General features: G+C 29.8%; 1 protein-coding gene across 1 annotated transcript in view; it reads right to left on the bottom strand.

The window, feature by feature from the left end:
• Nucleotides 1-553: 553 nt before the first annotated feature.
• LOC136979676 (voltage-dependent calcium channel type A subunit alpha-1-like) overlaps nt 554-14,891 on the bottom strand; it is a 445,853-nt gene continuing 431,515 nt past the window's right edge. Inside the window, exons 46-47 of the mRNA XM_067275717.1 lie at nt 8,978-9,182; nt 554-5,059 (exon numbers count right to left, since the gene is read on the bottom strand). Coding sequence (XP_067131818.1) covers nt 4,254-5,059; nt 8,978-9,182 — 1,011 coding nt within the window. The 3' untranslated portion in view covers nt 554-4,253. The remainder of the gene's footprint in view (nt 5,060-8,977; nt 9,183-14,891) is intronic.

Below are 14,891 nucleotides of genomic sequence, written 5' to 3'. Positions count from 1 at the left end.
TCTAACAAAGATTCCACAATGGATATGAATTTAGTTGCAGCTACTTTCTCGGGCCGAAACGAATCCAACTTATGATAATGTTAACTCCACGAGACAAATGCATTTCTAAAAAAAGATTACAAAATACTAAATAATAAAAGCTTAAGTTAGTATCTAATTTTAACCTCTTCTAATAACAAATGCAGTAGCAAAATCATCTATGATTTTTTTACATTTATTTCTGTAAACTCTTCTTGGATACGACATATTATTTGCACTCTTTAATCTTGTGTCGAAACTCTCGCACGAGACTGTATTTACGTTACTTAGAACTACAATTAAAGTTCAATTGTAATTATGATCTTAGATTACTGTTTTGCATATTACTAAAATACACAATTTAATTTTATTTAAATTAACAAGTTTATTAATGTTATTCCAGTTTACTTTATAATATTTTTATTTTGTTAACATCCAGTGTAAATTATTCCAAAAACGATCACATTCAAATTTGGCTTATGTAAGTGTAGAATGTGCACGAACGTACCAAAAAAAACACAAAACACGAACAATATGTTTTTCCACGGAAGATTTTATTGTTTCAAACTTCTATACTATATCTATACTTTATTATAATTATCTAACAGGTATTTTTTACAAATAGGGATGGAAAACAAAAACCCAAATATCAGTCATATGAACTTCCATATCTTAAGAACACAATTAAGGCACATTAAACCATTCATTTTTTTCTGTTATGCTATATTTTTTCACATAGCATGATAATGATATGAACCAGAAGAATATTCACAATGACAAAAATGATTTTGAATTTCTTGGCACTTAAGCGCTGGAAAATTAAGTTTTGTCTGGTTCATACATTACCAAGCTAAATATGAGTATTTGCATACATACATATATATACAGTATACAGTACATATATATATATATATATATATACATATTTATTTGTATATGCTATATAAATATATGTATATATATATATATACACACTATATACATAAATATATACATATATATATATATATATATATATATATTTATAAATAACAAGAGAATGGTTGTCCCCAGAGTTATTACAAATTTGTTCAGTACATCAAATATGCATAGATTAAACGATATCAACAGAAATATTATTCAAAGTGTTTTACACTGAATTCATTTAGAAAAACCTGAAGGATAACAGAAAATAAGCAGTAATTAATAAATCATATTTTCATGTAGATAATACTTATGGGTACATGGTGTATAATCATATGTAAATATAAACTTAAAATATTTTTCCTCTTTTTTTTTTATAACAGAATTAGTTAAAACAATTTTGGATAGTTTTTGTGCACATAAAGATAGAAACTTTTTTATATATACAATTTATGTATATATAAAAAAGTTTCTATGTATATATATATACATATATATATATATTTTTTTTTTTTTTTCTTGTATGCCCTTATTTTAAGGGAGTCATTACTAACATAACTGTTAGCATTAAGAAAAGGGATTCACTTTGAATGGTCTAGATAATTGCATAGAAAATAGATGACCTTTTAAGAATAGAAAAAGACTACAACTACAATTGGTAAGAATGATTAATTATATTTTCAATATTAATATTTCATTATTTTTTTATTTATTATTATTATAGTAATAAGAGCAATTCAACAGGAGCTGATCCAAGGGAATTGGGATAGTATTCAATCTAATGTAACCAAAATTCCTAATTTATTACATTCTTACCAAAAAATGTAAATTAAAATTTTTTTATTTTTTTTTATAAAAAATTATTTCTTTAAACCTTGTTTTATTACATTTTGATATAAGTTTAGAACTCCTTATTATTAAATAGGAAATTTCTGCACTTTCCAACTATATCCTATGATTATGTTTAAAAGATAATGGAAAAATTTTCCCCCTCTACTAATTTATTTTCATTTAAATTTCAAAATTTTGAAATTTGTTTAAAATTTTCTAAGATGGTCCAATTGATTGCTCTCTATTTAATTTTAAGATAAAAAAAAAACAAAAGTTTCTTTTTAAACTGCATTCATTTGAATCTGCATTTGCTTATTATCACATATGTTTTTAAATACATTGAAGTTTTTATACGTCAAAATTGTGGAACAAAAAGACCCAAAAACTATGGGCTAATATCAATAAAACTCAGTTAAGATTGAGAGAATAGACATTTAGATGTGTAGAGAAAAGAGAGAGATCTTATTTGCGGGATGGAAAGGGATAATTTGTTCACTTATTTTCTAATTAGGATAGAACAGTAAATGTAATAGAAGAGAAAATCAATTATCATATTAATTGGAAATCATTAGAGGATAATTGGAAAATTTCTACATTATAAAATGGCACAGCAAAAGGTTATAAATAGAGGATGTGATAGAGGTTGTAGCAACAGTTTACTATAGGAAAGAGAAACACTGCCAAATTGCATATAGATCAGATCCATAGAAATATGGTATTCGTTAGACAAATGGCACATGGCACAACAGAATTGTGGAATCTTTGCATTCATTTGTGGAAAGTTGTTTTCTGAAGGAATGTGCTCATTGACTTTAAATTAAACTAATTGGAAGGGAAAAACGATTTTCATTGGATGGAAAGGACTGATTATGTCAAATTTGTAATTCTTCCTGCAGTTTTTTTTGATATTTTTTAACATAAAACTAGTCGACACTTTTATATATAAATAACGTTAGCGCCATAAAAACATTTGAAAGCCTATAATATGCAGTGCACAGCACTGAAGACAAGACAAAATTATAACTGTAGATATATATTTGAAGATACCATGGTCCTGCCTGGTATATCTTTTTCAATCTTTTGTAAGATATATTTGAAAACAATGTGCAACTAACTATATGTCCTTAAAATTTAAACAGAGAACAGAGGGGAAAATCATATGAAGGATTAAAAAATCTAGATTATTATTATTATTATATATATATATATATATATTATTATTATTATTTTTATATTCAATCATATTTTTTTAAACATTCTTTCTCTTTTTTTGACAGAAATAACATTGATGATGGTGATGAATATGACGATGAGATGACAATGATAATGATTATGATTACGGTGACGATGACAAAGATGACGGCGGTGGCGATTATGACGATGATAACATACAATATGTTGGGCCAATTCAGGTTGGAATTCTGTATACTATATCAAAACATTTTAAATATCTAGAGGATTGAAAAGAGTTTTAAATATATTTTAAATTTTTTTATTGTTAATATCAAATTTTAGTTTATGATTTAAAGCATAGATTAGAATAAGATAAAACTGCACGCACAATTTTTGTTTTTTTAAGAAATTCCTGCATTCACTCTATAATTAGTCTAAGCCTTTGGAGAATGGCTTGGATTTAGGATATTAATTATTCTATATGAACCCTAACTGCTCCTCTCTATCTTAATATCAATTGAATAATCAACATAAGAAATTAATGTAAAAACTATAACTGTTTTTGATCATTTATGAAATGTTTGAATCTCTTTTAATTCTTTATCATAAAATTGAGTAATTTCTTAAAAGAACTTGTTGCCTTGTTGTGGATCGATTTACAATCGGTTCCTAAACATTTATGAATTAAATTATAATCTGGAAAAAGTTTCCAATATCAATTACACATTGTCGTCATATCTTCCAAAATTTTCTAAAAATGACTTTAAGAGCCATTTATTGAATTATGCTATTAGATGATTAAAAATATTAAATCACAAAAAATCTAATATCATGTAATATTTTCTTTCTTTTTTTATTTTTTTTTTTGGAAAATTGAACAGTTAGGGTTTTTGAATTATGAAAGTTTTGATAAACGAAGATTTAATTAAACTCAGTATTAGTACTGACGGCAGTGTTAGTTGAGTTAGAAAACTCGAGGAGAACAAAACCATTTGACAAAGCAATTCCTTCACTTGCAGTTCGTAGAAATGTGCCATTGTTAGCACATTTCTATCTTGCTGAACATGATATTGAATACTCTAATCTAATCACAACTATCCATCTTTTGTGCTTGCTGTTATATCACAGCACATTTTGTTTGTGAAAGACCATACCTTACATTTAAACATATAAAAATAACTAAATGCTTATGAAACATAATGTAATAAACAAAGGATAATAGATGTACCGATATTTACAGTTGGAATCACTGGCTGGAACAAGATGGCCAATTGCTGATCATTTATGATTTTGAATTGGAAATGGAGTATTCTTGTATTTTATTGTCTTCAGCACCAATCGTCGTCGTCTGATTCACTTCGGTGATTTATACCACCGACGCGACCTGTCCTTCCGATAATTAAAGACTGTTCCCATTCTCTTCTCTGCCGTTCGCGATGTCCTGGTTTATAACCATTGGGTAATGGAGATGGAAGCTGTCGGCTGCCTCTTCCGATTGCAGCTGCCGTCTCGAAACTCAATGGCTCTTCCATTCGCCCTCTGCTAATACGATGTGGAGTCGATGAAGGTCTGTGCGGTGGATAGTAAAAATCCGGAGGATGAGGTTGCTGTCTATGAATTGGTAGACTAGAACTACTACCGGTAATCATATAATGAGGTGCACGATCTTTCCATATAGGTGGTGCAATTTGAAGTCTGGGAAAGTGAGTAGGTGAAGCATTGACTTTTGGGAAGTTGATACTTCTAGCTGACTGAGGGACTGTGGGAGAATGGGATACGAGAGGAAAGTGCATTCCTTCCATCGACTTCACATCTAACCTGAGAGTGGATGGTTTATTGGGTGTAGGAGGTAACCTTCGACCTCTTGGCCTCCTCTGCAATGGCAAACTGTGGGCTGATGATGGACTTGGACTTCTGGAACGGTATTCTAGACAGGTACGACCATAATAGTCCATATGAGTTGGTGTTGGATTTGGACTCGGACTCCTTGATCTTCTGCCAAGGCACGTGGTGCGATAATCAGGACTGGGTGAAATGCCCCTCCATTTCTTCTCTTGTCGACCACGAACAGGAGATCGTCCTCGAATTGGAGAGCCATACAGATTAATATAATCATCATTTCCTTTCAACATAGCTACAGAAAAGCACAAAAATATTTTTGATTAGATTTTCAATAAAGCATGTTTATGTAAATATTTTTATTTTAGTAAACTTAGATTATAGAAAAATTTATGGAGGTAATTAATGTGAAAAATATTTAACAACACACATAGAAAATCTGATATACATTTATCACGAGGTTGTACAAAAGAAATCTATAATAATAATAATTAGAGATGGATATAGAAAATTTTCAAAAGCATCCGAAAATCCAAAAAATTATTATTTTTTAAAATTGACTTTCAATTATATATTACAGTAGACCCGCAGTAATCTGACAAACGTTTTTCAAGGCAGTGTCGGATGATCGAATTTGTTGGACTATAGAGTACTGCCACCGACCCCTTGTAGTCCGGAACTTTTTGAAAAAGAGTACCTTGTAATCCGACAAATTACATACTTATAAAAATGGTAAGATCAAATCTATACGTACTACATAATATATGATATGGGACGTAGTGAATTAAACAACACACTGGATAGCATAGGGTTTATTATAAAATTAATGTCATTAACGCTATAGCACTTACTTATTTTTTTTGCAAACATATTGATGTCAATTACATACAACATATGTAAGTATTTCCAAGGTACATACTATGTATGATCTTAATTTGAAAATGGATAAACAAATAAATTTATGGTGTATGCAAATATTCATCAATTTTCTTTTGTTTTACATTGGCTAAATGCAAGAGTAAGACCTTGTCTCTGTCTCCTCAGAAGTAAAAGTTCGTTGTACGATGCACCATTCTCTCCAGCCCATTGCATACCGAGCTCAAATGCATTAATTGCATCTTTAACTGACACTTATGGAGTAGTTGCAATGACTTTGTCATTGTTGTCTTGATTTATTATTGGAATAGAAACTTGGTTGACAATCTCCTCATCAGACATTTGGTGGAACACACTTTCTTTCTCATCCATTCCACGATACTGGATTTCCAAATTTTCCAAACTAATCTGCATTTTGGTAGCAATTTGCTCTATGACTAACACTGATTTGAGGAGTGGTGCCTGGAGTGGTGAGAATTTCTGGCCATAAGTTTTTCCATGACGATGTAATGGCTGATGGGGAAAATGCATTCCAAGATTGACAAAGGGAGAAAACCAAGTTTTTCATATTTAATTCTTTTAATGTTTTTTCTATAGGTTGGTCTTTTGATATGGCCATCAGCAGCAGTTTTTTCTTGTAGTCTTGCTTGACAAACTGAATGATATGCTGATCCATTGGTTGGATCAGTGCAGTGCAGTTTGGTGGAAGAAACATTGCAGTGATACATTTATCCCCTGTTGTTAGTTCTTCAGACGGATGACCAAAGCATTATCAAGAAGCAGTAATGCTTTTTGAGGTAGATTATGATCTCTCAACCATTTCCTAACTTCTGGCATGAAGCATTCATCAACCATTTTTTGAAAATGTCTTTTGTTATCCACATTTTTTTTTGTCCATAATAGTGTACAGATAATTTGTTCACTGGTAATTCACAATGTTTTCGAATGCTCGTGGATTCTTTGATTTTCCAATGACTACCATCTTTAGCCTGTGCGTGCCCGAAGCATTAGCACAAGGTAATATGGTTACATGTTCTTTGCTCACCTTACGTCCAGGTACAGATTTCTCATTATGTGAAACAAACATTTTGCTAAGTATTACATACCAAAAAAGCCCTGACTCATCTGCATTGTATACCTGTGAAGGGCAAAGATCTAAATCTTTCACTTTTTGTAAAAATCTCAATTTAAATGGTTCTATGCAGTATGCATCATTAGAGAGTTTTTCTCCTGTTACAGTCATCAAACGTATTCCATGACAAATTTTGAAGCGTTCCAACCATCTCTTGCTAGCTACAAAGTTGTCTTTTTTTGTTATCTCCTTGTAAAAAAGCTTTGCTTTCATGGCCAATATGGGCCCAGAAATAGGCATATGCCTGTTTCTTTCCTGTAGAAACTACATGTACAAAGCCTCTTCAACCTCTGGATTTTCAACTTTCTTGAGTGTCTGCCTCTTGCCTGGCCCACAGTCATTGGTTGACATGAACTTTTGAATGTTCTTGCAGTTCTTTTTAATATAAATTGTGGAATGTCCTACACCGTATTCACTTGCCAAGCTACTAAAAGATTCATTACGATTTAGGTGGTCCAGAATCTCACTTTTTTCTTTAATTGTTAATGTTTTGTGCTTCTACTTTGGGTTTGTGAAACCATTGCAACAGCAATGTATGAACGCTCACAATCGCATTCACAATCAAACTGAGACAATATGCGTCGAATTTCGGAGGCGACCTTTCTTTTGAGGCTACTGCCTCCACCAAAAAATATAAAAACAGGTGGAGTGTCCTCTGGTGTTATTGCCACTATCATATCAATACATTTAAGTAAAAAATAATAAAAAAACATGGACGGCGTTACTTACATTTAATAAATTTACAAAAATATAAATACGACTTCTTTACAAAGGTAAAACCTTCCTTTAGTCCCTCTTTTTGCCGTGTTTTATTATTATTTTTTACTTAAATGTGTTGATATGATAGTGGCAATAACACCAGAGGACGCTCTACGTGTTTTTACATTTTTTGGCAGAGGCAGTAGTCTCAAAAGGAAGGTCAATTCTGAAACTTTGTGAATTTTTATGAATTGCTGATGGTGTGAACAGCAAAAAGATGGACTAAAGCAAGGTTTTACCTCTAAAAAAGTCGTATTTATATTTTTGTAAATTTATTAAAGGTTTAAGCATGCATTGACAAAGATTTGCCATAATAAATGTGCTTTGTATGTACTGTTATAGGCATGTCGGATTAGACGGGCTGGATTATGCAGGTCTACTGTATACTGAATGGATAAAGCATAGATTGTATCTATATTGATCTGTGAAATGGTTGTCATAAAATTGACTCTTGCTCATTCAGACTGTTGCTTTTTATCATACATCTGTATTTATTTTTTGCTTGCTTGCTTTTTAACTTGTACAACATTGGTCTTTCTGCTAGTGCTGCTATATAATTAATTTATTAGAATAGTAAAAATTATATTGTAATGTTAAATGAGAGAATTACATATCAAGTGGGAGAAATACAAAATTAGCTTTTAAAAGTACATAAAAGTGATGAATGAATAACTGTGTATACAGCTGAAATGTTTTTCCTTACATATATATTACAAGAGTAAACAGTAAAATAAATATTAATCATATAAAATTGAAAATATTCAATGATATTTTAAGTTAAAAATTTTTTTAATCTTTCATTTTTAAAAATCAGAGTAGTTGTCCATATAAAGCAACTCTATATGTATAGTAACATATATACAGTGTGTATATATACTGTATATATGTTACTATAATATAATTGTATATATATTCATAAATGTGTACTGTAAATTTGTTATATATTAATCACATAAAACTGTGGTGTTTGTTAATATCAGAAAAAATTTAGAATAAAACATTAAACAGCATGTTTGTTTGTTTCTTTATATAACAAAAATTCAAATTTGGAAATTCAATTAATAGCAATTTTAGATACACAATAAAATAATTATTTCATCCTAAGTAACATAATATTGTACCGTTTTGTGTCTCGATCACCTCTATTTGTGAAAATGAATTTCTTCCGTTTAATACCATCATATTGCTTTAGTGTGCCTTCTCGTGTAAACAGACTATATTACTAACTATAATTTCAATTTTATATTTATTTTAACTCTTAAGGTTAAAAATGATTTTATACTTTATCTGTAATAGCTATCAAGACATTTTTAACAGATGATATTTGTTATTAAATATGTTTATAGCAGTGTTATTTTTATAGATAAACATATTTTCTGTATTGAAAGCAACTTTTTACTATCAACATTTTCAAAAAGTCTTTTTAAAATAAAGATTAAACTGTACCTATTGCTCTTCCTCTGCGGCTACTTTGGTAATTAACTATATCTACCACGTCGCTAACGGCATCGGAAAAGCCTATGTCGTAACCTCTTCGAGGCGAAGGAGATCTTCCGCGCATTCTCATACCACTTGGAGATGGAGATCGAGAACGAGAACGTGGCCCTCTATCGTATCCGTAATCGTCGGGCCTTAAATGACCGTCTTCGCCCTAAAAAATTTCGTAGAATTAAATTTTCTATAATTTTATTATAACAGTAATTAGTAAATCTGTATGAAATTTTAAAAATTATACTGATGATGGTAAATTTTTTCATATTTTATAAAAATAAATATTTAATATGAAAATTAAAAATAATTTAATATTGAAACAAGAAGTTTTTTAATCAAACAAAATATAAAGGAAAAACCATATATTACCTTTATTCTTTATAAATTAGATGAATTAAATTCTCTGACATAAAAACATAATTTCAGACATTTGTGGATATTATTTAAAATAATGACAGTTAAATTTTTTTTTATTAAATCATGTGCATTTCTATACTTTTTTAAAAGCCTATTACATGTGTAAATTAAGATCTATTGTATGTAAATATTAAAAAAAAACCTTTGAAATGACATTTTTTATCTCAGAACACTGGTAATGTATATGATGATTTATAATTTTTATTAAATAAAAATTATTTATTTGGAACTACAATATTAATTATTACCTATCTGATGAAAAATTATATATGTATATTTTTTTATGAATACTTTTTTTTCAGATTATCTACAAACATTTCAAAATTTAAATTAACATGATTCATTTCAGGTTTTTTAAAGTACTTAGCTATTTATTTGCCCAGGATTATATTTTTAAAATTTAGAAATAGCATATTCACATGTTCATCACAAAATAGAAAAAGGAAATATTTAAGTAAGATTATTTTTAATATACTAAGATGTATTTAAAATAATAATATCTGATGAAACTATTTGCTTGTAAGCATGAAGGACTAAGAATATCTTTGGCATTTTGAATATATTTTGTTAGTTTTGATTAATTTTAGTTCAGAAAATAATTTAAAATTTAATCTATATGATATTTCTAAAACAGGCAAAGTTTGAGTTCAATAAATCTAATTTGCTAATTATATATATATGTTGCGGGTATATGATAAAAGTGGGGATTTGGTCAAATCCCTAAGGGAGATGATCAATTTACTGAAGATGTTTATTTTATCTTTTCACTAAAATAGTACAGGGATTTGATCAAATCCCTGATTTTTTTTATACCCCATTTTAGGACTCCTTTCTTGTTGGCCCTGTGCCTAGCACCCATTGCACTTGTCTAGTTACAGCACCGGCTCTGAAAACCTGAGAATTAATCCAGACAAATCAAAAATCTCAGGAATTTTTCAAAGGGTAGTCTGTCCAGATATATCAGGTCCCCTCCCTCACCATCTGGTTGTTCCATTTTGGGCCTGGATGAACCCACAACTGGCTTGATAAAAACAATCCTCTTTAGTACTCGCAAGACAGAAAAAATAAAAAACATAGAAATAATGAGAATGTTACAAGCTTCAGTAAAGTAACTGTATGGTACACATTACACATTTACTTTTTGCTATCTTTTAGTGTTTTTACATAGGTTGCTTGAAAAATTTTGTCTTACATGTCTTCTATTGGTCCTAGCAAATTGAGTCTTTCACCAACCAAAACAGCCTGAAAAATGGGTGAGGTAAAGTCCGAATCAAGTTCCTGTTTCTGGTACTTTATAAACAGTTTAGGAAATAATGAGAATGTTACAAGCTTCAGTAAAGTAACTGTATGGTACACATTACACATTTACTTTTTGCTATCTTTTAGTGTTTTTACATAGGTTGCTTGAAAAATTTTGTCTTACATGTCTTCTATTGGTCCTAGCAAATTGAGTCTTTCACCAACCAAAACAGCCTGAAAAATGGGTGAGGTAAAGTCCGAATCAAGTTCCTGTTTCTGGTACTTTATAAACAGTTTAAAAGTAATAATTTTAGCATGGAGGATAACCCAGGCTCAGGTAGGTCAGCAGAAACTGTGGAATCATAATACAGCTGCTGTAGAGAAACTTCTCAGTGAAGACAGGCAAATCACCTACCAGATGATGCAGAAACTATTGAATATTAGTGCATCATCTGTTCATGATATTTTGCACAAACACTTAGGATTAGGAAAGGTTTGTTTGCTTCGGGTACACTATTCACTGACAGAGGAGCAGAAGCACAACAGGGTAGAATGGTATAAAAAAAAGGATTAAACGGTTTGAGTCTGGGACATCCAAGGATGTTAGTAGCATTGTAATGGATGATGAGTCCTGGCTGTACTATTAAGATGTGCTGTCAAGGAGGCCTAACGAGTAGAGACAAAGTAATTCAAGTTTCCACTCGTCAGAACCCGTTTTCCAGAGGGGTCAGTTAGCATGAGTCATCGTGGACAAGTTGAGACAAGTATGCCAACCGAGGCAGACCTGAAGGAAAGCTACTGGCCCAGCTCTGGATCGGACAGCAAATGAATCTCAAAGTTGGATATAAGGCAACTTGACCATTCAAATGAGAGAGTAGAAAAACCAAGACTTAAGACTATGTTGTTAGTAGCCATCCAGAAGTATTGCTGTATATACTGTAAATAGTTATAAGGTGTTTTTTCTGACGGACCACAAATCTGAAAATTGGACAACTCAATCCCTAAATTTACTTGTTCCAACAAAATCTCAAAGCAAAGTTTGGCTCTTTGAAGATTAAGCAACTCCAATAGAGATCTGAAAATCATGTTCAACAAAGAAATGAATGATCACCACATTTTGTAAAGAATGAAGTATTGTGGAGAGGGGCATACAGTCACTAGTTCTTGGTACACCAAAACATGTTTGCCAAAAGTCATTCAATGACTGAGGAATATCTGACCAAGATCCCAGCTTGACACATGGCTCTTGCACCATAATGCTCCAGTACATAAGTCAAAAGATAGTCACCTATTTGATGATGTCTGGACTAATTGTTTTGGATCACCCTCCTGTACAGAGTCCAGATCTTGCTCCCTGTGACTGGCTTATTTCCAGAAGTCAAAAAATATCTCAAAGGAAGGCAATTTTCTAGCAATGACAAACTTCTGGCAGTATAGGATCAAGAGTGTGCCGATCTCCCAGAAGAAAAGTGGAAGGCCTGGTTTCAGCATTTGGCAAGATGCATTGAGTATGGTGGAGAGTGTTTTAAAAGACACTGTGAAGATAAGTAAACCTGGAGGACAAGACTTTCGAAGCAACCTACGTATATAGATTTAAGTGCAAAAACAAAATTTTTATGGAACATGTTTTAAATGTCAGGTATTGCATTAAAAAAGCATGTACAATGTCACAGGAATCATTTCCCTTTCCCTTGTTGCATTGTGTCACATTCTGAACTACTCCCACCCCCAAGAGGGTATGATATTTATGGACAGCCTCTTATAAAAAATGAAAATACTTGTAAAGATACTTCATTTATATTTATCAAATTTAGTGCAAATTTATTTATATATTTATTTTTCCATATTTTTATAATATCTTTTGCTCATATCTTCTTTGTGTATTTGAAGATTATGAAATATTTCTTTCTCGATCAAAAGTCCATTAATATAAACAACAAAACCGTAGTTTCTAACTGTAGCATTGTTGTTAGTACAGCGAACATCTTAATAACATTAGAAATGTTAAAAAATTTATTTTAATATTACTGAATTTACAAATTACGATTGTAGCACAATCAGCAGGGAGATGCTTTTAGACAATAATGAAACAAACATTTTATTACAAATATATTGTTTTCTCTTTGTCATATCACAAAATTGCATAACTCGAATTAGGATGATTATATTTTTTGTGCACAATATATAAAAATAGGAGTGCTAAGTTAAAATTCATCAACATGGATTTAATTTCTAAATAAAAAATATGTGGTATATAAGAATTATTTTATCAAATATCAATTAAGAAAACAGATTTTATTCATTTTATCAAAATATTTTAAAAAATGATTACAAAATCTGTTTAATATTTAAACAATTCCTAATTACAATAATCTTAAAGAATTTTTTTCATAATGTTTTATCGAATTATTATTAATTTTGCAAAATACCAAAATTAATTTCATTTTAACAATATTATTCTAAACTGTTTACATGTTTGTATATTAAATAATACCACAATAATTTTTATTTAAATTGTAAAAAGATTACAGCTGTTAACAGCAAAAAATATAAATGGATTTCCAATGTTAAAATTCTCTCATATAAAAAGTGAAACAAAAGTTATAAAATTATAAATGAATAACGAATTCAATGACAAATATTATCATAAAAATAATGATGTAACTAAAATGAGAAGCTAATTAAACTGAGAAAAATAACTAAAATTATAAAATATGAAAATTTATATTAATTATGAATAAATTATACATTGAAACATATTATCAATATTTAAACAAATAATTTCTAAATTTACAGTGTGATATAAAAATGATCAGATTTGACTGAATACTTTTATACATTTTCAACTTTTTAAAAAATATCCTAAACATTTTTCAGTATCCCTCAAGATATAAATTTATCACTTTATGAACCAAAATGATTGAATTTTATTAAATATGGTTTATTAGATTTCTTAATAAATTGAATACTGAATTACGATTATATATTGAAATATGTTATGGCTAGTAAAAATGAAATTTTAATTTTTTTTTTTCTGAAGTTCATATTTAAGAAAAGAAATATGTAATCGAACACTTATGAAAGTGGTAATAATTATTCTTAGAATAACCATAAACTTTAATCTGTTAATAAAACATCTTTTGTAGCAATGATTTATTACATTTATTGTATTTCTAAAAGTTATAGAAATCTCTCAAATAATTACAAAGCAGCTTTGGTCAGTTAAAAACTTTTAATTTAAACAAACACTTTTGGCTATGTAAATGGCCATCTTCGGCTTTCGTAGTTCAAACAAATATAAAATACATGCATATGTGGTTATAAAAAGATGTTTTTTGATCAATTAAAAATAAAAGTATATATGTTTATGGACAATGTGATTAATACGGGCATTATGAATAATGACCAATAAAATCGGGCATTGTAATAAATTTTAATAATTTATCAAATTGACCGGCCATTACGAATACTGCTATCGCCTAGTTGGGCAAAGTGATGATAATACGTCGAGGAGTGATCGTCCGACGTATGCTAGCCAATCGGAACTTACATCTTAGTTTTGCATGCGTATTGCATTTAGTACCAAATTTTAAATTTATGTGATGGGTAGTTAATCTTTTTTCTTTGAGAAAAGAAACGATTGTGGAGAATCATTAAGTGATATGAATAATTGCTTCGACAACCGATTAAACGAGTTAATAGCAGAAAAAGGTAAGAACAATCAAATTTTTACAAAATCTGCATATTTGTCAATGATACAAAAAGTGAGAGTCAAAAATGGAAGTTACTTCTAAGTTACCGGAAGAATATCAGTTAATAGTACTTTGAAATAATTCACAAAAAATAAATATTTCTAAATGAAATAAGTGGAGTTTTTTAATCAAATTTAAAATGCCAATTGCCTAGCATATGTTCTAGTTGGGCAAAGTGATGATGATACATTGAGGAGTAATCATCCAACATATGCTTACTCTTGCACAAGCACTTTGCAAGATATCAGTATTCAAAATGACATGTCAATTTGATAAATTAATCAATATTTATCAGACTGCACGCCCTTTTTGGTCATTATTCATAATGCCCGATTAATCACTTTGTCCATAACATATATAATAAACAGTGAAGATTTAAATCAAATTGAAATATTCCTTAAGGAGGAACTTCCAAATTGGTGGAGTTATCATGTGTCCTCCTTATTAATGCAAGCATTGGT

The sequence above is a fragment of the Centruroides vittatus genome, unplaced genomic scaffold, assembly GCF_030686945.1.
Source record: "Centruroides vittatus isolate TY-2023 unplaced genomic scaffold, ASM3068694v2 contig_630, whole genome shotgun sequence".
Taxonomy (NCBI): Eukaryota; Metazoa; Arthropoda; class Arachnida; order Scorpiones; family Buthidae; genus Centruroides; species Centruroides vittatus.
The sequence above is the reverse complement of the archived record's forward strand: the minus strand, read 5'-3'. Positions and strand labels throughout refer to the sequence as shown.